The 23,233-nt window shown below is 36.9% G+C and overlaps 1 protein-coding gene across 1 annotated transcript in view; it reads left to right on the top strand.

Annotated features, from left to right (window-relative positions):
• ENPEP (glutamyl aminopeptidase) overlaps nt 1-23,233 on the top strand; it is an 83,054-nt gene that overhangs the window by 52,718 nt on the left and 7,103 nt on the right. Inside the window, exons 12-18 of the mRNA XM_059377311.1 lie at nt 6,986-7,113; nt 7,242-7,297; nt 14,773-14,923; nt 15,803-15,876; nt 15,982-16,086; nt 16,172-16,342; nt 18,173-18,313. Of these exons, the coding sequence (XP_059233294.1) occupies nt 6,986-7,113; nt 7,242-7,297; nt 14,773-14,923; nt 15,803-15,876; nt 15,982-16,086; nt 16,172-16,342; nt 18,173-18,313 (826 nt within the window). The remainder of the gene's footprint in view (nt 1-6,985; nt 7,114-7,241; nt 7,298-14,772; nt 14,924-15,802; nt 15,877-15,981; nt 16,087-16,171; nt 16,343-18,172; nt 18,314-23,233) is intronic.

Genomic DNA, 23,233 nt, shown 5'->3' on the forward strand with positions numbered 1-23,233 from the left:
CTATCTATACATATTTCCATCCATCCATCCATCCATCCATCCATCCATCCATCTCCCTAAATGAATTACTTGGCTTGTGCCTGTGTTAAAACTCAGCTGTGACTGCTCTGCTCACTTAAATCAACTGTTAATATATTTCTGTATTCTATCTCCCTTGGTTTGTCTTTTCCTTTCTTGAAAAAATTTTGTTAATATTAAAACAAGGAGGCCTTATCACATGTTCTTTCCTCCAGATTACTGACAGAAATAATAGGGCAGGTTTTAGCATCCGTCCCAGAAGATTCCTCCTTTTTACACTTTTACCACTGTACTTGTTTTAGGTTTCCAAATCACTTTTTTCTAAGACAAATGATACTCTTCTCACCCCATCCCACGCAGCGTTGGTTTCAGAAAAGCGGTTGGCATGTGCTTTTCACCTGTGGCTTCTTAGGGATAAAAATAAGGTAAATCATTTATCCTTTATTTACATATGCCTATTTGCTCCTGTAAAATATTCTAAAATATTAATTAGGTATGATTTCCCCTAGCAAGTAAATTTTTATCCTATACCTAGAGGGTTGATTTTTTTATTGAGATAAAAGTCACGCATTATGCAATTCACCCATTTAAAGTGTAGAATCCAGTGGTTTTTATTACATTTGCAGATATGTGTTACCATCACCATAGTCAAATTTAAAGCATTTTAATCACCTCAAAAAGAAACCCCATGCTTTAGCTATCACTCCCTCTATCTCCCACACCCCCAGCCTTAAGCAGCTGCTACTTTCTGTCTGCATACATTTGCCTATTTGGGACATTTCATATAATTAGAATGATATGTGTGGTACTTTATGAGTGTTTTCTTTCACTTAGGGTAATGTTTTCAAGGTTCGTCCATGTGGTGGCATGTATCGGTACTTCTTTCCTTTTTACTGATAAATTATACTTATATCATATCGATTTCCACCTCCCATTCATCTATTTATCAGTTGATGAGCATTTGGATTATTTCTACTTTTTGGCTGTTAATGGTGCTATAAACATTTCTGTACAGATTTTTCTGTGAATTCAGTAGGTTTTTTGGTTCACTTTTGCTGTTAGGTACTTATAAGAGGGAATATTTGAATAATAAATTTAATCCTTATTAATCAATCAGTCAATCAATCAGTTAATTAGTTCTTTCAGGGAAGTATTTACCAAGAGCTAACTTCTTCCCAAGAGCCAGACACAGGGGTAGACATGGAGATAATGCTGAGGGAGAAAAAAATCCCTTACCCTCTTGGTACTTACTGTCTAGTGAGGGCACAGACGGACAAGTCAGTAGGCAAATGAGAGTCATGAGTGCCTGGTATGCTAAGAGCCAAGAGGGCTCGCTGAAGAAAGACCAGCCCAGATTCAGGGGTTCAGGAAAGGTTAATAAAGAAAAGCATGTCTAGGCTGAGGGCTAGAGGGAAAAGGTAGTATTTAAATGGATGATCGGCTTGACCAGGTGTGGTTAAGAACTCTGTTCTGGACAGAGAATACTAGTAGGAAAGTGAGGGCAGAAGGCTCTGCCAGCAACTGCATCCCTTTGTCTTTATATTGAACACATTTTTTTGGCTCTAACTATGGGCTTAGTTGTCTTTCCCCTCCCACATAGAATATTTCTTAAGGAAATGGAGCTTATTTATTTTGGTTGTGGTGGTTCTATGTCGTCAGCTGTTACCCAGTAATTGTTTATTGAATGAATGAGTGAAAGAATGAAGAGGCTGCAATGTTCACAGAGTTTTGATGACAGACCTGTCTTTATCTGAAACTTCAGAATCATGACGGCTCACTGAGCCAGAAGCAAACTAGACATCTCTTCCTACTTCAAAGTGCCTGCTCCATTTTTAGGCTATGCAATAAGTTCCTGTTTCCTGTCTGGGGACATCTTCAGCTCTCAGCTCAGAGCACAGATGACAAACACATCCCAAGTGCACTGAATGGGCAGTCAGCTCAGGTTACCAGCCCTACCTCCCTCTTCTTGGTTTCTTTGATGATTCATCAGTCAGAAATTTCCCAGGCAATGTTGGAACTTCCCCCAAGGCCGTTTCTTTACATTTGTGTTGCACATGATGTCTTAAACATTAAAAAAATTAAACATGTCATTTAGAACAAAAGAAGAGGATCTCTATCACAGACCCTTCCTTCTCCGGCTATTCCAGCCTGCCCTGTGTCATCTCTCTTCTCACTGTTTACAGTATATTTTGTGCTATTGGCTTAATCAAGCCTACTTTATTCCTAGTATTACTACTTTATATTTTGAGTATCACATAGTTATTTAATCTTCATTTGCTCTCTCTTTTCTTTTTTAAGTAAATGACAAACTCCTTGGAGATATGACCTTTACATCATACTCCTTGATGGCAGGTCAGGTTCTGTGCACATCTTAAGACTTACTAAGAGTTTAGTAAGTCCTTGCTTAATGGAGGCTTGTTTGCCCACAGACTGAGGTGCTGTTGGAGAATGTCTTAGATACTTTAATTGTGCCTCTATCTTTAGTACCAGCTGTTCTTTATCAGTGTATTTACATTTAGTAGTATATAGCCTTTTTTGCTTTTTAATCTGTGGCTTTCTAACATTTAGAAGACTTGAAGGTTATCACGTGATGTCAGATAACTAATCTTACTAAAACACAGTATTTTAAAATAGATATTCTTAAATGTATAGGATCTAGGAGAAGGCCTAGGCCATAGGAAATTGTATAGACTTTCGATGACTCTTGCAGATCTAAGGATACATTCTGGATGATTTAGATAACCAAATTCTGACTACACATAAATAGAATATTACTAGAATCTCATGGTAGTTATATTTAAATGTTTCATGTCAAAATAATTATGGGCATATGTTTTTTAATTTAATAACAAAGAGAAAGAGAGACTTTCTTCATTCTTTCAAGCTGAGCCTCATGGGATGTTTGAATTTTGATTGGATCATTATGAATTCAGTTTTGCAGATTCAGAAGCTCAGTTTCATCAATTCAGCCCTGGTCAACCAAGGCTTGGAAGATTTATTCACACAAAGCAAACATATAAGAATGCTAATTTGTTAATTTATATAAATAAAAATATACTGGCCAAGGTGAACCAGAATACTCATGTCAGCTAATTAGGTATCTCCTTCCAGGAAGAAAGTTTACTTAATAAGAGTAAAGAGACAGTTAAGGTAGATCCATTATTTCAGAGATTTCATCAAGCTGTGATAGCTTCATATACTGCAATAACCAGGGGAGTCTAATTATTGCATTTAGAGGCTATTTTGATGTAATGAAAGTTTTTCATTCATGCAAAAGTCCAATGGAGGTATTCCTGACCTGCCATCTTTCCCAGGTAGTTCACTGCCAAATAGTAACTTAGAAATCCTGTCTTCCTCCTTCTTATGGCTCCCGTGCTTCCTAGACCTCAAATTCCTCTGCTGGATCTTTGCATCTGACCAGAAGACAGGGGAAGATAAGGAAGGGTGCAGGTCGAGAAGTGCATCTATTACTTCTGCCCACACTTTGTGTCCAGTTGTCAATCCCATGTTGCTACCTAACTGCAAGGGAGGCTAATAAATATAGTCTAGCTATATACCCAGGGAGGAAGAGAGAATAGTGCAGTAAATAACTAACACATACATTGTTCTCTACAGGAGGAAATCTGTTAAAAAATCTGGAATACATGTACGAGCTCAACTGTGCATCCCCTTCCCTCTGCAGACTGAGACACTCTAACAGACCTTCACTATCTAAACTCTTCTTTGCAATTATTTCTTCCCAATCACCAAAACTATCACCAGGTAGCCAGGTTGCATTTTTCCAGATTCCTGTTTATCAATACCTTTCTTTTTAGGGAAATTCTCTAGGCAACTTGCTGATATTTAGGAGGGACTCTGTAATTGTTACTAACATAATGATTACTATTTCTTAAATAGTTCCTTAAATAATTTGTTGAAAACATTATCACAAATGTATAATCAATTCATTTTACAATAGATCATGTCAGACTTATTTTTAGAGATTAAAATTTTCTTCCTTGATCCTAAATTCTGATAGTGCAACCTACTAGAAATTTTTAGCTCCCCAAGTACAAAGAGTGTGTCATTGGTAAAAAAAAAAAAAATACTACTCTTGTATTTTTCAACTGTTTTGTTAGCAAATGATTCATAAAACTTAATAAGATATAAACTAATTTTAAACTGAAAAATAACTTGCTTAAAGGATCAACGCAACAAAGCATCTACATCACTAAAGAAAAATACTTCTTTCTCTAGAATTATCAAGCTATCACAAGAGCTGTCTAGTTGTCTAAAGTTTTTTAATGATTATTTATATAAAACAGAATACAGGCATACCAAAGAGATACTGTGGGTTTGCTTCTAGGCTACCACAACAGAGTGAATATGGCAATAAAGTAAGTCAAAGAATTTTTTGGCTCCCCAGTGCATAGTGTAAAAATTATGTTTACTCTATACTATAGTCTGTTAAGTGTGCGATGATGTCTAATAAACAATAGACGTACCTCACCCCAAAAATACTTTATTGCTAAAAAAAGCTAACCATCACCTGAGCTTTCAGTGTGTCATAATCATAATTTTTTTATTCTTCATTATACTTTTTTGTATTTTCCAAATACATATTTGGAACTGTAAAGAACACATAGGACCATTATGATTAGAGAAACAATAGTAAGTGGAGCAATGAAAGGAAACCTAATACGCGCGGACTCCCATGTGCTGCCAGGAGTGGGCACCAGTATTCTTGTCCTATGTCCCTCACTGTGTAGCTAAACAACCCAACAGTATGTTGCTGTTAACAACTGTTGGGAAAGTAGCATGAACTTGGAAAGTCCATAATTACTGACTTCCTGGATCTCAGCTTCCTCATCTATAAAGTGAGAAAAATCACAGTAACTCTAGACAGGCTTAACTAGGTATATATAAAGCACACTGAAATACTGCAGTATTTAGATGGATTGCCAGGAACTTCTCAATGTTATTTATATTCGCCTCACTATTTATAGAACTGCGGCATATCCCCTTTCATAATAATGAGGATAGCTACCATCTGTTGGACAAATAACTGTGTGACCAACACTTTACTGATGTTATCTTATTTAATCTTCACAACAGCCCTGTGAGGGATTTTTATCCCTATTTCCCTTATGGTGAACAGGGACAGAGAGAGGTCAAGTGATTTGGCCAAGATCACACAGCTAGTTAGTCACAGAGCGAGGGTTTTGTCCTAGATCTGTCAGACTCAAAAGTTCATGCTCTTTTTCTTATTAACGTATGGGTCTGTGCTTAGCAAGAGGCTCTCCTCCAGATACAAACATTCAAAGCGCACAGTTGCCAAAAGATTAGCTTCCTTTCAACAACTTGTCCATGGGAGAATGACAAAGAAAGATAAGTACTGCGTGAATGAGGTAAAGGTTTATAATTTGTCAAGCACCTACTCTGAACATTCCTAAAAAAAAAAAAAAAAAAAAGGTATTGTCTTGTTGGAGAGCTTACTCATATATTATGAAAAACTACTGTGTTCTGGATGTCTTCCAAACCTTGTGAACACTTCCAAAGTTTAAATCTTCTTCCCTCCCAAACTAACTCATCTGCCTCTATTCTGTAATGGCAGCATCATTACTTATCCGATCATCCGAGCCATTTCCCCCTCCTCTGACCGTCCACTCAAGTAAGAAAGCCAACTGTCGATTTTACACGTGATGTGTCTTGAAAACATCACCTTTTTTCTTTTTTTCATTACCCCCACATTGGAGTAAGCCCTTCTTCCCTCTTGCCTTGGATGATTATGGGAGACTTTAAAATCTCCTTCCAATATATCTCTCGTACCACCATCAAAATTATCTCTCTAGAAAGCACACCTGAGCATGTTATTTCCCTGCTTAAAGATCTTTTCTATCTGACCATCTTTCAGGACACGGATTCCTTCTCATGGCACGTGGTTCTTGTACTCCAGAGCTCTAGACTCTATTTCGAGCCTCATCTTCCATTTTCCAGGATCTCATCTTTACAGCACCACTACATTAAACTATTTGAAATTTCTCAATAGATGCAGTATTCCTGCACAATTATTTAAAGTGTATATTGTCCTTGCAAACAAAAGAGTGTATGAATTAAAAAGTACAGAAACAATGCTAACTAATGAAAACTGGTCATGTCAGAGCACAGTTACTATTTTACGTGAATTTTTTTTTAACCTCAAACATAAGTCTCTGTTCCTTCAATGTTGAGCCTCTACAAATCTATATGCTAGAGCCCTGTGTAAATACTGGGTGCTACTTTAGAAAGAGAGTTAATTTGGCAAATCCTTTGATGAAAAGCATTGATGTAATCAATTGAAATAAGGAAAGAGAAGACTTCACAAAGATAAATAAAATGAGAAGAGCCAGTATGACACGGATTACAAAATCGAGAATGCTGTATTTGGATTTCAGTTCCACTGCAGGCCTTCTTGACATTTTAAAAGCATTACTGATCTCCAATCATTATTTTGCTAGGCAATAGGCAATGCCATCAATTTGAATGTTGATTTTAATAAAGTATTCTTTTAGATGTTTACATTTTTATCCCCTCCCCAGGCTGCCCAATGAGTACTCTTTGTGTAATTAATCCATCATGGTTAGCATTGTATGGACTACCCCCAAAAGCAAGGACCTCTTTGTCTTTTGGCATTGTTTTCTTCTGTTGGAGGATTGAAAAGCACAGAATTATTTCACTCATTTGGCAAGCTTCTACCAGTAAGGAGTATAAGTCACAAATCACAGGACACTTATTTACATTGGTTATTCTTCTTCAGCTCATGTGCTACAGTGACATTCTAAAATTAGGCAACTAAATAAGAATTAGGCTTTGGGGCTTTGGATCCAAATCAAACTTGACTCCTTCAGTTGATATTTCTTTTCTTTTCTTCTGACCCTCTGGGCCTAATTTCTCTGTGTTTACAGTATATGCAAACATGTTTCTCATTAGTGTTTATTTACTACCACAGGAATCACTTTGAATCCTGCTGGAAATGCTTTTCTCAAAATAAACCCAGATCATATTGGGTTTTATCGTGTAAATTATGAAGTACCAACTTGGGAAGGGATAGCTACCGATCTCTCCAGCAACCACACGGTAAGACTAGCAGTAGTCATGAATTGTTTTATTTTTGCTCTAAGAACAGAATCTTCATGATATTAACTTTCTCAACATGCTTTGGTTTAGGAATTGTGCTACTTACCTCTTTTTCTTCTTCTTTTCAGGACTTTTCTTCTGCTGACCGTGCAAGTCTTATTGACGATGCTTTTGCCTTGGCAAGGTGAGTTTTGGAATGAGATTGGGCTATTTAAAATACTGTGGATTTTTTCATAAATCTATTTTCTTGATGAATTGCCATAAAGTTTAAGTATTAATTATAGTTTAAAATAGCCAAAGTCACTATTTATAACATTATTGTCTTCCTTAACTCTCTTTTTTATAAAACTCGCATAAACATCATAGCCAAACTACTGCAATTTGCTGTTAGCAGACACACAAAAGCTCACCTACCATACTGACTTTGAGCAGGGTTCATCTGTATCAAAGTCCTTGAGCTAATTAGGAGTGACATTTGCAAATGTTCAGAAGTGCACCTTCATAATTCGATTTAATGAAACAACAATGTGTTTCACTAACTTACTTCTATGAGCCTAAGCCCACTGTATGAGTTTATGGCTAGAGTTGTCAATTCTTATTCAGGCCATCAGGGTAAGAAGAATGAGACATGGTACTCTAGGATTGATCAGAATTAAGGTACCGCCTAAGAAACTGGATTTTTTGTTTGTTTGTTTTCATGTCCTGAAGGTGACCTACACTTAGAAAAAAAAAATCAACATTGATTAGGGGAATGAAGGAGTAGTAACCATACTATCTTTGAGATTTTGGGGGTTGTTTTTTTTTGTTTGTTTTTAAGTAGTCTGACACCACTAATTCAACAGATTTTTGTTGAATTTCTGGTACTTCTATAGGAGCTAGGGACACAAACAGTAGGTTTTTCTGGCTTTGTAGTAGCCTCCTCCTAGATACATGCAGTGTACTGAGAATGAGCTGCTACTTCTTCAAAAAGCCTTCACGCCCCTTTCTTTGGATTGGGTGTCCCTTTTGCGGGCCCTTGTGTTTAGCCATAATGTTATGCTGTCATTTCTTATTAACTGTCTATCTTACCTACCAAACCGTCAGTTATGTGAGGGTAGGCACCCAGATCGTGTTCCTGTGCATTTTATTCCCAGTTTCTAACTGTGACTGGCCCATGACAGAAGCTCATTAAATATGAGCCGAACACATGTCCAAAAGATAGTATACCAGCACTAAAGGCATGGGAGAACTATTTACTACAGACTTCCTAGATGAGATACTGGAAGTCAGAAAACCTTCTTGACATTTTTTAAGGAAGGAGTGGATAGGGTTACAAAACAGGCTCTGAAACAATTCAGATCTTGGTTCTGTATAACCTGAGTAAATTTCTTAACCAATCTCTGACTCGATTTCCTTATGAGTAAAATGGAGATGACCTTATAAGACTTATAAAATTATAAGACCTTATAAAATTTCTTTTGTAAGAAACAAATGAAATAATGCACATAAAGCACCCCAAATAATGTCTGGCCCATAGCAAGTGCTTTATAAAGTATACCACTTGACTGTACCAGACACTGCAGAGGCCTGGGAACTTAAGTGGTAAAGGAAGATAATCAACATTTTAAAATACAATAGAACAATTAAGAATTCTTTAGAGGGAAAACTCTCCTAGAAACGCATCATGACCTTTTCCAAAGCTTGGCATCTTGGCTCTTAGAAATTACACAGAACTACAAAATCTTTATAATTTAATTCCCATCACAACACAATGCAGACAGTTCTTCTTGGTTTAAGAAATGAAAGCCTTTTGAACAGGTCTCTCTTGGGTACTGCGTATAAAGCAAATAACTCACACAATTGAAAGATTTTCTTGCATTTGCTCAGCTCCTTGGCCATAGCCCCCATAAAATTTTGGATATGGAAGTGAAGAATGTGAGACTCACTTGAAAACCAAAAAATATGTAGAATCACACAGCAACCGATCTGGAAAATACCTGAGCTATCAGCAGAGCTATTTAGTTATCACCCAATTTCCTTCTGTAACACATGAGGGAAACAGGACTCAGAGAAGTCAAGTCCACCGGTGTTGGCTACAGCTAAGTGCAGTTCACTCAGAAGCTTTAGGGAGAAAAAAGGAGAAACATGTAGTTGAACAGGTAAGCGCCTGTGGTAGGATAAGAATTTATACAGTACCACTTGGGTGTTCAAAAAGAAATGTTAACTATCATGTTTCTTAAGCAGAGTAAAAGAGCACATCTAAATATAAACATTTTCTTGATTCCCTTGTCCCCAGATTTGAGGAGCTAGTACTCTTACTAACCCCAGATGAATATCCAGATAGGCACATTTGCTCAAGACAAGGAATAAAAATTCTCCCAGCCACTTCGAGTCCTCCAGACAGGCTCAGTTTGAGTGTGAGCCCAGTCCGTAAAACCATCGGAGTTATCAACTGCATTTAAAGTTCCTCCCTGTCCCCAACTCAGACTGGTGTCAGGCCAGCCACCTGCAGTGGGAACAAAGTGCTTGACGTCTTCACCATCTTGTTGCATGGAACTTCTGCTCCTCACTTGCCAGGCTGCCTCTGACTCCTCCAGGGCTAAGGCCAGGAGAGCAGGGAAGGAGAGCAGGTGAAGGGAAGGAAAGATCCTGACATGCTGTCTACATTTGGTCCTCTCTGGACTTTGAAGATGTTTAATATTGACTTTTCTATGTGATGTTTTCTTGGAGTACTTGCCATCCATACTCATTTTGATTGCTAAGAACTTTCTCTTGCAGTTCCTTGAGGTGGGTGAGTGAAAACCTCTGAACCACATCTGGTCCAAAAGAAGTGTTCATATATCTTTTCCCCCAACAATGTCTGGGCCAGCCCACACAGTCTTATCTCTTTACTCTGAAGTTAGAGCCATAGTCACCCGTAGTTTCTTATCCTTTAGATTTCTCAGGGTATCAGACACCAGGCCACTGTGTCTCCAAACTCCATGATACACAGGTAAAACTCTTCCAGTGTTTTCACTACAACCCCTTTTCTTAGGCTTGAAGTGAGGTGAAAAGCCTCCTGTATCCTCCTCTCCCCCGTGGGAGAAGAGCATTCCCAGCACCCTGACCGTGATCCCCTGAAGCCCTCTGTTAAAATGTCTCCTTCTGCCCCTAGCTTCTCCAACGTCTTTAATAGGCTGGTGATGGGTTATCAACTAAGGGTCACAAAAATCTCTCCTGACCATGTTAGTTCTATTTTGGTGGGTCTGCATCTTTGGGGCTCAGGCCAACAAGCCTCGTTTGGGGGTTAGCAAAGGGCCTTGCCAAAACAGAGACAGAAAGAATCCTTTTTTGTCCACCGGTTACAGTAGGGTTTTCCTTTTCAATAGCTTGGATTGTGCTCTTGTAGCCCACTGTGTGGTAAAGCCAGGAGAGGCGCGAGGAATAACATAAGGCAAAGCAGAGAGCACTAGCTAACAGGTCCGTGGGTGGGAGCAGGAGTCTCTAGATGAGGAAAGGATGGCTTAAAAGGCCACCTAAGCTAATGATCCAAGCAGAATTTTAGCCCCGCCTCACACAGCAGAGGCTCCAATGATATCTGAGGTGAGAACCAAGTTAGCAAATAAAGGCCACCAAGTGAATATCAGCCACACCAAGATTACAGACCTCTAGGGTCACTGGTCTTACTGGTTTTTACAGGTGTTTGTAGAGGTAACCAGAGCACAACACAGAACTGGATAAGCAACTTCACCCTCCTACCTGCACCCCCATCCCCATCCTTATGCTGCCTTTTAGAGAAAGGAAAAGTAGGGTAATCAGAAAGACTCCAAAAGGACCCAGTTCTTTGCAAAAAGACTATTATGAGCCAGAAATATGAATTTAATTGGCAAGTGAACACTGAGAAATCAGACACAATGGGGATTTTTTGAAATTCTCCACACCACCAAAGACTCTGCTGGGAAACGAGCACATGGGGTCAGCTGCATCAACCTAGACACTTCTCCAAACCGTTTCTAATGTCCCAGTGAAGAGCGATGTTTGATAAGACACTATGCTTAAGTCAGCTTCTCTGAGGACTGGAATGTACTTCCAGGTCACACCCAGGGAAGCCTGGTTTATACGATAGTTATACGATTCCCCCAAACTTCCTGGGTGTCTCAGCCCAAGATAGGAGGGCAAGAATTCTCTCATTAGACCCATTTGTCCTTTTATCCATCGAGTCTGGTGGGAGCTGTCTTTAACTTAGAGCCTCTAACTTCTCCAGATGATAGGACAGTTCTATTATTTGAGTCCCTCAGGCTGGGCTTTTACTAGATTGATAGAAGATTTTTAAATAATGAAAATTATTGAGATGCCTGGATGACTTAGTTGGTTAAGCATCTGTCTTTGGCTCAGGTCATGATCAGAGTCCTGGGATTGAGCCCCGCATCAGGCTCCCTGCTCAATGGGGATTCTGCTTCTCTCTCTCCCTCTTCCCACTCCTGCTCTCTCTCTCTCACTCACTCTCTCAAATAAAAAAAAATTTTTTTCATATCAGGGAGATCATATGATAGTTGTCTTTCTCTGCTTGACTTATTTCGCTAAGCATGATACGCTCTAGTTCCATCCAAAGTGTGTAAACCTGGTGATTCACAGACCTGTACCCCTGGGGATAAAAATATATGTTTATAAAAAATAAAAAATTTAAAAAAAAATTTTTTTTAAAGATTTTATTCATTCATTTGAGAGAGAGAGAGAGAGAGAGAGAGGGAAAGAAAGAGCACAAGCAAGGGAGAGGGGCAGAAAGAAGGGGAAAAGCAGACTTCCCACTGAGCAGGGAGCCTGACATGGGACTCGATCCCAGAACCCTGGGATCGTGACTTGAGCTAAAATCAGATGCTTAAACAACTTAGCCACCCAGGCACCCCTCAAAAATCTTTAAAGTAAAATAAAATAAAATAAAATTCTTATCATATCTGGCTTTCAGAACTGCTGTATGCCTGTGGATTTAACAAATGGAGTTTGAGACTCAAAGTTGCTTAAGAATGCTGTCTTAGATTGAGCTCCCTAGAAGCAGTATATGAAAAGGTTCATGTACATGTAGGTTATTGAGAGAGTGCTCTCATGAGATAGGGAGTATGAAAAAGAGGGTGGGGTGGGGATAAAAAGCTGAGCCATGATATGGTCTCAAATGGAGTCTAGCTTTGCCAGATTCCACTAGAAAACTATGAATTATGCTATAAAGTGGGTCTAACTTGAAGGAAGCAGGCTGGCTTGTTGCCTTCCTGAATCAGAGAATTAATGGCCTGGGGTGAGGTATTGCATTCCCTCTTAGGCAAGATGGATATATTTGGCCAAGTGCTCTTCTCTGAAGAGGGTGGCAGCTGTGAGCCAACCAAGCACTGTAAGCGGATCTGAGAAGGGCACTATAGATGTCTTTGTTCTCAAAACCAGGTCTTCACATGGGGTCCCACCAGTATCAACACTGCCCAGGGAGCTTATGAGAAATGCAAATTCTTTGGCCCTATTCCAAAACTGCTAAATCAGAAACTCTGGGTGGGGGGATGGGGAGGGGCCAGAATATGTGATTTAATGAACTTTCCAGGTGTTGTTGATAGATGCTCCACTTTGAGAATCATAGTTCTAAATGATACTGCTCTTCTTCTGGAGAATCAAATACGACCAGTAGGAGCTACAGAGTAACATTATTTGTGGGAAATGAAAAATATCTCAGCTAAACTCTCAAATTTTATCCTTGTAATAACCAGCAAAAAATCACTCCCAGTCTGATGTTCTGACCATATGACTCAGACTTAAAGAAAACAAGAGATACCAAAATGGAACTGTTGTATAGTTATCAAGCCTGCTGGAAAAATAAGACAATAGGATAGGATATTGATTTTCAATATTTGAATACACAGTATTTCCTCAGAATCTCTGATTTTTGGATAACTGGATTCCCTTCTTACTACTACTTCTGCTACCTAATTAGCTAGTTCTTCTGGCCCTGGTAACCAAGACCCATTCCCTTTAATCTTTTCACCTACCTGAAATGTACAGACCACCTGGTTTCTGACCAAATGCTCATTCTTCCTAAACTTTCATTATTCTCTTTGCTAAATTGATCCTGAGAACAACAATTATTCGTCATAAACACCTTAAAATCATCAGCTGGACATAGTTAACGTTCTATCCACCAGGGAATCATTAAAATTAGAAAATTCTCAAGTCTCAAATATCAACACAAAATTTTATAATTTTTCTTCCTTAACAAACATTCTCAAGAAAACATTCCATTTCTTAATATTATTTAATAGAGCTTTTATTAAGAGAGGCTGCATGCTACTAAATATAATTCTTTCTAAATAAGATCAGGACCTGAGAAAATAGAAGAAGTCAGCTTTCTGCACTGAAAACAAGCACTGTATCATATCTCATTAGTAAAAATCAAACGATGTCAAAATTCTCATTCTTATCTATCTGTCCAATACTACTAGTTCAACCTCTAATCAAACTCTTGGGGAGAAATCAAGATATAATTCATTCTTCATTCACAAAATACTTTCAAACATAGTAGCATTCAATGCATCAGTATAACCAATTCAAAAATTCAAAATTTATTCTTTAATTTAAACTTTCAAAATGTGGGTTTGAAAAGGCAGAATTCCCATCTCAGGTTTTTTTTTAAACCCAGGCTAAAATTTGAGACATAACAGGTTTCTGAGAACAGTATTTCAAAAGGTTCTGGAATCCCTTTTAAGGAGGAAGAAATTGGATTCTTTAAACTTTGAAGTGTCAATAGAAACTTCAAATTTTGTGAAGGAACAAAATCCATTTTTTTTGTCAATATTGGGAGAAAGTATGAAAAGGAAATGTTTTAAGGGGAAAAACTAGTTCAACTGGAATGTTTTATGCATTCATAATTCGTGAGTATTGTTATGTCTCCTTTTCATATCAAAGGTAAGTCATTTTAATAAGATATATTTATCATGGGAAATTTATATATATTATTTTCTTATAAAGTATTTTTTAAAAGATTTTATTTATTTATTTGACAAAGAGAGAGATCACAGGTAGGCAGAGAGGCAGGCAGAGAGAGGAGGAAGCAGGCTCCCCGCTGATCAGAGAGCCTGAGATCATGACCTGAGCTGAAGGCAGAGGCTTAACCCACTGAGCCACCCAGGTGGCCCTCTTATAAAGTATTTTTTAAAGATTTATTTATTTATATATTTAGAGAGAATCTCAAGTAGACTCCTTGCTCAGCCTGGAGCCCAATGTGGGGCTTGATCCTACAACACTGAGATCATGACCTGAGCCAAAATCAAGAGTCAGACACCTAACCCACTGAGCCATCCAGGTGCCCCACATTTGTACATTATAATCGGCTTGTGTCTATCCATCAATATTAACTATAGCTAAATGGCTTTAGTTTTATCCAGAATTTCTCCTCAGCAATTTTTCAAATGTACTTTTTAATGTTCTGTCTTCCTCTTTACTATTGAATATATGAAAGCACTAAGATATTATTGTGAACAAACTTCTTTGATTGTGTCCCCCCAAATAAATGCATTTTCTTAACTGCTTAATAGAAGGATTCTCATTAACATTGAATTCTATGATTTCCATATTAGTACTTTTAGTCAAATGAGTACTAGTGTATGGTTGATTTGTTTTGTTTTTAGTCTATAGTTTTTAATTAATTTTTTTTTTTCTCTTCCTTAGAGCTCAACTTCTAGATTATAAGATGGCTCTAAACCTGACCAAGTATCTCAGAATGGAAGAAGACTTTTTACCATGGCAGAGAGCAATTTCAGCTGTAACCTATATTATTAGCATGTTTGAAGATGATAAAGAGCTATATCCTGTGATTGAGGTAATATTAATGCTATATCTTATGACAGTAAATTTATAGCAGTGAGCAGAATAAGGAGATTTCTGAGTCAAGGAACTTCTGAGAGATACAAGAGCAAGAGCATATCCATGTGCCAAGTGAAATTAAAGGAAAGTACAATGACACAACTAGTCCAACCAAAAAGATACTATTTCTTTTTTTTTCCAACTTGAAATGTGCCAGTATTTCTGGTTCAGTATACCACTTTACGATATATTTTAGTGTTAGAAAGAATATAGTACAATATATTCTCTTGTTACAATAGATAAAATACTAATTAGATCCTATTTTCAATGGATTTATCTATGTTAAAATGAATTTATTCTTACTAATATATAACATTTTGTTTCCTTATTCCTGGACAATAACTGGACAAACGATTTAATATTTGTGGTCTTCATTTCCTTCATACAATAGGAATGTCGGTCCATCCTTGCCTACGGCAATAGAGATAGTATAGGTCATATAAAATAAACACCCTCTGTAAACCCAAAGGTGGCATATATATATTAGTTATCAGTATTTTTATTTCATCAATACTTGATTAATCTTCTTAGCGCAATAAGTATGTCAGGCATTACTCCATTTCTTACAAATGTTAACTAAAAAGTAGAGGTTAAAAGGAGCTTACCCCAAATTTTTTAAAACATTAGAGAATGATCCAGGATGTTCTTATCTTCAGAACTGAAGCAAATTTTCCATGTTGTAAGAACTGAAAACATCTCTTTCCTAAGGAGAGGCCCAAAGTTCTCTGAACTAGTAGGGAAGAAGATTACAACAGGGGGCTATAGATTATAATAAATGAGGAACTGTTGATAAATAGTAAATTATTACTCATTGTACATGGTGCTTTAATTTCAGAAATACTTTCAAAGTCAAGTGAAGCCCATTGCAGATCTTCTGGGATGGAAGGACGACGGAGGCCACATTAAAAAGTTATTTCTTACATTTTTAAAACTAATTTTCATTTAATATTTGTTTGTATGTGTTAAAACATGTTAAAAAGTGCTCACAGCCCCCGCTTTGTGTTTGTTTTTAAGGTTGCTCCGTGCCTCCGTGTTAGGGTTTGCGTGCAAAATGGGAGATCAAGAAGCCCTGGACAATGCTACCCAATTATTTCAGCAGTGGCTAAGTGGGACTGTAAGGTGACTGTTTATGTGCTCATTTCTAGAGGACCTCAAATTTAGAAATGAAGAATAAAAATCTCTGAAACGTTGTTTCTTCTTCTAGGCTTCCTGTAAATCTCAGGCTTCTGGTATATCGGTATGGAATGCAGAACTCTGGCAATGAGACTTCATGGAACTACACTCTTGATCAATATCAGAAAACTTCATTAGCTCAGGAAAAAGAAAAACTGTTGTACGGATTAGCATCAGTGAAGAATGTTACTCTTTTGTCAAGGTAAGTTTTTTTTTTTTTTTTCCATTCATATGAGTGGCATTTAATGGTTTATGTGTCATGGTCACTTTAAGATGTGAATTAAAGTAGGATACGTTTTCAAGAACATCTATTAAAACTTATTTTCCCAGCAAGAAACAAAATATCCATGTAAGAGTGGAATAAAGAAATGTAATCTCACATGAAAACACTCTGGGAGTCCGCAGTTTCTAGTTGTGAGCAGTGGTTCAACATTGTGATTCAGGACCTGGGGCGTTTTTCTTTCTGTCATCCTCAACATGTTGGATGTCTCATAACCTCTAGAGCTCCAAACAGTTTGTCTTCACACAAATATGTTTAGTGAAAGAAGAGCAAGGACAAAGGAGTTCCTTCTCATAAGGCTTTGTCTTTTATGCTAAAGGTGAGTTATTTTCGCTTCCCCTCATAACCAGAACTGAATCACACCTGATCATTCTGGGTTATACTCTAGGTCTACCTCTTGGCCATTTGCCAGAGAGGATGAACTTGAATTCCTTTGACTGATTGGGCCATCATCATACTCTGAGGCTGGGGTAGGAGCCTACCTACTTCCCTAGGATCAAGGAGACCTTGATCCAAAACCCAGAACAAACTGGTTTCTGTCATCAGAGAAGGAGTATGTGCCACAATATGCACACATACACAAAAAATATATTTATATTCCCACTCAGAAAGACTGCTTGAAGCACATCTATGAATCTTCTGCCTACACACATGCCCCAAATCAACTAGCATCTGCCCTAATTCATTTGTTGCCTAGTTATGGTTTCTGAGTTATTTACTGCATTGACTTAACCAACATATAGGATGTCCTTTCTATGTGTAGGTATATAAATTGTGGGAATAAAAATAAATAAGGCATGATATCTATCCTTGAGAAACATATAGGTCATGAACAAGGCAGAATATAAATAGGAAATTATGATGCAATAGCCAATTTGTAAGGATTACCAGAAACAAAGCCAGCAATACTCCTTCACCATCTTGCATTAGGGTAGATGTCCATTCTTCTGCTCTTGGCTCTAAAATAATCTATCAAGAACTTGATCATTTTGCCATTCCATAAAATATCATATTGATCCATTATTTTGATGCCACTGTGCTGATTATCTGGTGAGAAAATTAGCAAGTGCTTACATGTCTTACCAAGACTCTTGTGAATTAGAGGATGAGTGATAAGTTACACAAAAATTCAGGACTATCACTAAAGTGCAGTTTCTGGAAGTTGAATGGTCTAGAGTATGTCAAGATATTCCTTCTAGGTACAGCCATGGCATGCAGTTGATAAAAATCTGTCAATTTGGTCACTTAATTTATCTTGGACTTCTTTGCATTAAACTATAATTAGAGCTAATTAATCTAACCATATAAATTGCTTTAGAAGGTTGTTTCTTACAATTTAGGGAAAAACAAATAAGATGTAACTGTTATTCTTTAGAAAATAAAAGTATAAATACTTTCCCTTAATTTATTGGTTTTTTAAAATTTTGAAGTTCAAGGGGATAATAGGTAAATGGGTGAAGTGCTTGTATACAATAAATTCAGTTAATTTTTAAAAAGCTAATAGTTAACTTTTTTTCTTTTTTAAAGATTTTATGTAATTATTTGACAGAGAGAGATCACAAGTAAGCAGAGAGGCAGGCAGAGAGAGAGGAAGGGAAGCAGGCTCCCTGCCAAGCAGAGAGCCCGATGTGGGACTCGATCCCAGGACCCTGAGATCATGACCCGAGCCGAAGGCAGCGGCGTAACCCACTGAGCCACCCAAGCGCCCAATAGTTAACATTTTGAATTGTTTTTCTGTTTGTATTTTCTTAGATATTTAGATTTGCTCAAGGACCCAAACCTTATTAAAACTCAGGACGTGTTTACAGTTATCCGATATATCTCATACAACAGCTATGGGAAGAATATGGCCTGGAATTGGATTCAGCTCAACTGGGAATATCTAGTTGACAGGTGGGATAATCAGATAATGGCTTGTTCTCTCTGTTTGATACCATCGACAAGTTCTTTCTTTTTCTCTTTGTTGTACTTTCTATATAATATCTAGAATGGCGTATTACTAGAAGTAAAGGATCATGGCATTTTCCTTCCCAGGGAAGTAATAAACTAGTTAATTTTAGGCCCAATTCCTTTTCTGGAAATTATTTCTTCTAACTGATCTACAGAGTTCTGAAATCTGGAGAGATGCCTAAATTGCATTATTTTTAGTTTGGTTAAAACAGGTTAATATAACTGTTGTGTTAGCACCTAGTATAACGCCAGGCATGTATTTAATTCTCAAGATTTAATGAAAACTAAGCGAGTTTCTGGTCTTGGGTTCAAACTGGAGCCTTCTATCTTACTGAGCTTATATGGATGAAAACTTTTATCTCCCTTGACCAGATAATTATACTTTAGGTATTAAAGGGACCTACATTCTCTAGGCAATAGCAATTTTAAAATGGGAAACAGAAAGGACAAGAGAGGAACAAATCAAACTAAAGAGATGCTTTCCCAAATTTCTCATTCCTTCAGCCCCATTTAGAAGAAATGTTGCTATTCTTGGTCCTAATCCTCTAAATTTAGTGGTTATTCCCACTAAAAACTTTCTTTACAGAATATAAAATAGAATATAGATTATATATCCCATGTAGACATTGACAAAAAGACCTTTACTGTCTGTAATTCCCACACTGAGGAACAGGCCCTGTTATCCTCTCCTAATCTCTCCTGTTTTCCTATCAGCACTCCCTCATTGATAATGACTGCCTTATCAGAAACACTAACTCTGAAGATAACTTTTCTTTCTGTTCTCTTTTCTACTTCACAATTCACCAGGCTGTCATTAGGTTCATGCACATTTCTCATCCTTCTGAGATCCAGATTGTATCTATATCTTTCAACTAAGATACCCTACATTGCTTTTGCCTATCTGTGAGGAAGTTTTGGTTTTTCTGTTTTTGCATTGATTGCATGTAACTGCTCATCCATCTCTACAAAAATTGACTGGCGTGTGTGTGTGTGTGTGTGTGTGTGTGTGTGTGTGTGTTGCTTTGTCCATCTGTTTATAACTGTTTCAATGAAATGCATGACTTAGAATTATTGAATCTTTCTATTGAGAACATGTTCTTATCTGAAGATAAAGCTTCCGGACGCCTGGGTGGCTCAGTTGGTTAAGCAGCTGCCTTCGGCCCAGGTCATGATCCCGGCGTCCTGGGATCGAGTCCCACATCGGGCTCCTTGCTTGGCAGGGAGCCTGCTTCTCCCTCTGCCTCTGCCTGCTACTCTGTCTGCCTGCGCTCACTCTCGCTCCTCTCTCTCTGACAAATAAATAAATAAAATCTTGAAGATAAAGCTTCATGTCATGCAAGCTAGTACCTTTCATTTGCTTAATATATGCCTAGTGACAAGTACTGAGTATTTTGTTTTAATCAAAAAGACCATAAGTCTTCCATTTTTTGAGCACATGATGCAAGAAGTCTATGCAGATGAAGAAGAATGCTTACTTTTGAATTATTGTAAAAAGATAAGTAAATAATGTTCCATTTGCATTATAAAATGGCCATTCCCTTACTGCTTATTAAGTATAAAGTACTTTTCAAGGCTTATTTGAATAGCTCTGGTGTGATTTATTTCAAATAAGGCATTTTTCATTTAAAAAATTAGTTCATTACTGTACTTCTTAATAATTAATAACTAGAAAAAACAGGTGTTATTTTGTCATGGAAGTCATAAACATCTGGCCCTAAAATAAATGTATTAGAAGTAATCCTGAATTTAAAAAATAATAAATTGATATTTATTTCCAATGCTAGTTCCAAAACCCTCACCCAAGGCTTTTAATATTTCTTCATAGTCTAATGATCTAATTCTCATGAGGTATTATTTCACATAGCCTCAAACATAAAATTATACTACAACCACATGTTGGACACAAAAATAACACCTGATATTAATTATGGTTAGTTTGAATAAATAGAATTTCCCTGCTAAAATTGGATAGGATGAATTAAACAAAAATGAGCAAGCTTTATACAAATATTTCCAAATTCCTGAATATTTTCCAGAATTCAGAATGAGTGATTTTCCTGTCTAGGTTCCTAAATAATTTGTTGTCATCCTAAAATAAATAAGCTGCTTTTTTGTAGATGGTTTTGTCATGTGATTGTTTTATGACAACTGATGGCCACACCACTAAAGCCCTTTCTAGTTCGAGACTTAATCAAAAAGTTCCAAAGATACTTCTTTTTTAAAAAAATGTTTATTTATTTATATTTGAGAGAGAGAGAGATGAGAGAGCATGAGAGGAGAGAAGGTCAGAGAGAGAAGCAGACTCCCCATGGAGTTGGGAGCCTGATGCGGGACTCCATCCCAGAACTCCGGGATCATGACCTGAGCCAAAGGGTCGCCCAACCAACCAAGCCACCCAGGCGCCCCTCCAGAGATACATTTGCAGTTAGTCTTTGCTTTTGTTTATTCCAGTAAGGTCTCAAATGAAACTGTGAAGGTGAATGAGCTCAATAAGTCAGCAGTGTAGTGTGCTAAGGTTTGATTTTAATTTACGACTATGGTTGAAAATTAAGTAAATGGGACATGACTGAAACCACTTAAAGACTGTCTCATAGACAAAAGTTTAGTAAGAATCTAATTACAAGTTTTATGAGCATTGAAATAATTTTTTTGGATAATATAATAATACTTACATAAATATTAAGTCCAAGAAGATGATTATTATATAATGTTTTTTTAATGTTTAAGATAAATCCTTATTTTAATTCTAAAAGTAATTAATATAAATATACAACATACTTTCCTTTAAATGCTACAGTTTATATGATATTGGTTTATTGGGATTAAACTCTTTTGTTCTTACATTTTTAGTATTCACATAGGTAGTTTCAGTCTTTATCCAATCTACTCATTGCTAGTTCCCTCAAATATCCTTTAATTTGTAGTCATGATGAGAAAAACAGAAAAGGAACATTATAGAATTATAGACGGTCACTGAGAAAAATTGTTTTCTTACCTCTAATTAACAGACTTTCTTTGAATCTACAGAATATCATTATAGCAACTTGGTGTGATTCTTTTTCTAAATCTCCCATTTTCTTATTATAAACTGGGTAGGTTTTTTTTTTTTTTTGCACAAAATACAGATAAGCAAAAATAGGAATACAAAAAATACCTGTGATTCCACTACCTAGAAATAACCCTTTTCACACTACTATTTACCTTGAGACATTTTTCTATGGCTCTTTATTTATAGAAATGGAATCATACGATACATGTGGTTTTATAACCTGCTTCTCCCCCCGCATCATCCTTTATTGTGGATGTCTTTTCATGTCTTTAATGTTATTTTTGGTGCTTCCTCAATGTTATTTTTGATGCTCAATCATATTTCAATGTGTAGATACATCTTAGTTTATTTAAGCAATCTCTGTGTATTGGATAATAAAAGTGTTCCAAACTGTCTGATGAATGTTGCAGAATGGCCGCCCAGAAAAAAAAAAAATTTACTGTTAACTTTGACCATTTTTCCAACCCTTGCTCATACTCAGGGCTGTCTTTAGAAATATCCTTGCTAATGAAACACCCATATGTGAGATAGGAAACCATCAAAACTCTAGAGAAGAATACAAGCAACAAGCTCTTTGGCCTTGGCTACAGCAGTTTCTTACTAGACACGTCACCAGGGACAAGGGAAACAAAAGCAAAAATGAACTATTGGGACTTAGCAAGATAAAAATCTTCTGCATAGTGAAGGAAACAATCAACAAAACTAAAAGGCAGTCTACTGAATGGGAGAGGATATTTTTAATAACATTTGATGAAGGGCTAATATCCAAAATCTATAAAGAACTTATCAAACTCAACACTCTAGAAACAGATAATCCAGTTAAGAAATGGGCAGAAGATATGAATAGACATTTTTTCTAAGAAGACATACAGATGGACAACAGACACACATGAAAAGGTGTTCAACATCACTCATCATCAAGGAAATACAAATCAAAACCATGATGAGATAACACCTTACCTGTCAGAATGGCTGAAACTAACAACACAGGAAAAAACAGGTGTTGGCAAGATGCAAAGAAAGGGGAACTCTTGAGCTGTTGGTGAGAATGTAAGCTGGCACAACCACTCTGGAGAACAGTATAACAGTTCCTCAGAAAGCTAAAAATAGAACTACCCTATGATCCAGCAATTGCATTACTAGGTATTTACTCAAAGGATACAAAAATATACATTTGAAGGAATACATGCACCCCGATGTCTATAGCAGCATTATCAATAATAACAGACTACAGAGAGAGCCCAAAAGCCAATCAGCTGTTGAATGGATAAAGAAGAGGTGGTGTATATATATAATGGAATACTACTTAGCTGTCAAAAAGAATGAAATTTTGCTGTTTGCAATGACCTGGGTGGAGCTAGAGTATAATATGCTAAGCAAAATAAATCAGAGAAAGATAAATACCATATGATGTCACTCATATGTGGAATTTAAGTAACAAAACCAATGAATATTCAGGAAGGAAAAAGAGAGAGGAGAAAACAAATCATGAGAGATTCTTAACTGTGGAGAACAAACCAAGGGCTGAGAGAGGGAGCTAGGAGATGGATAGGATAGATGAGTGATGGGTATTAAGGAGGGCACTTCTTATGATGAGCACTGGGTGTTATGTATAAAATGATGAACCACTGAAATTCTACACCTGAAACAATACTGAACTGTTTGTTAACTAACAAACAGTTAACAAACAGTTATACAGTTATACAGTTATACCCTCAATTAGCAAGGGTATTTCTTTTTTTCTTTCATTTAAATTCTGTTAACAAATAGCAAGGGTATTTCTTTTTTTCTTTCATTTAAATTCTGTTAACAAA

Source organism: Mustela nigripes, chromosome 1, assembly GCF_022355385.1.
Source record: "Mustela nigripes isolate SB6536 chromosome 1, MUSNIG.SB6536, whole genome shotgun sequence".
Taxonomy (NCBI): Eukaryota; Metazoa; Chordata; class Mammalia; order Carnivora; family Mustelidae; genus Mustela; species Mustela nigripes.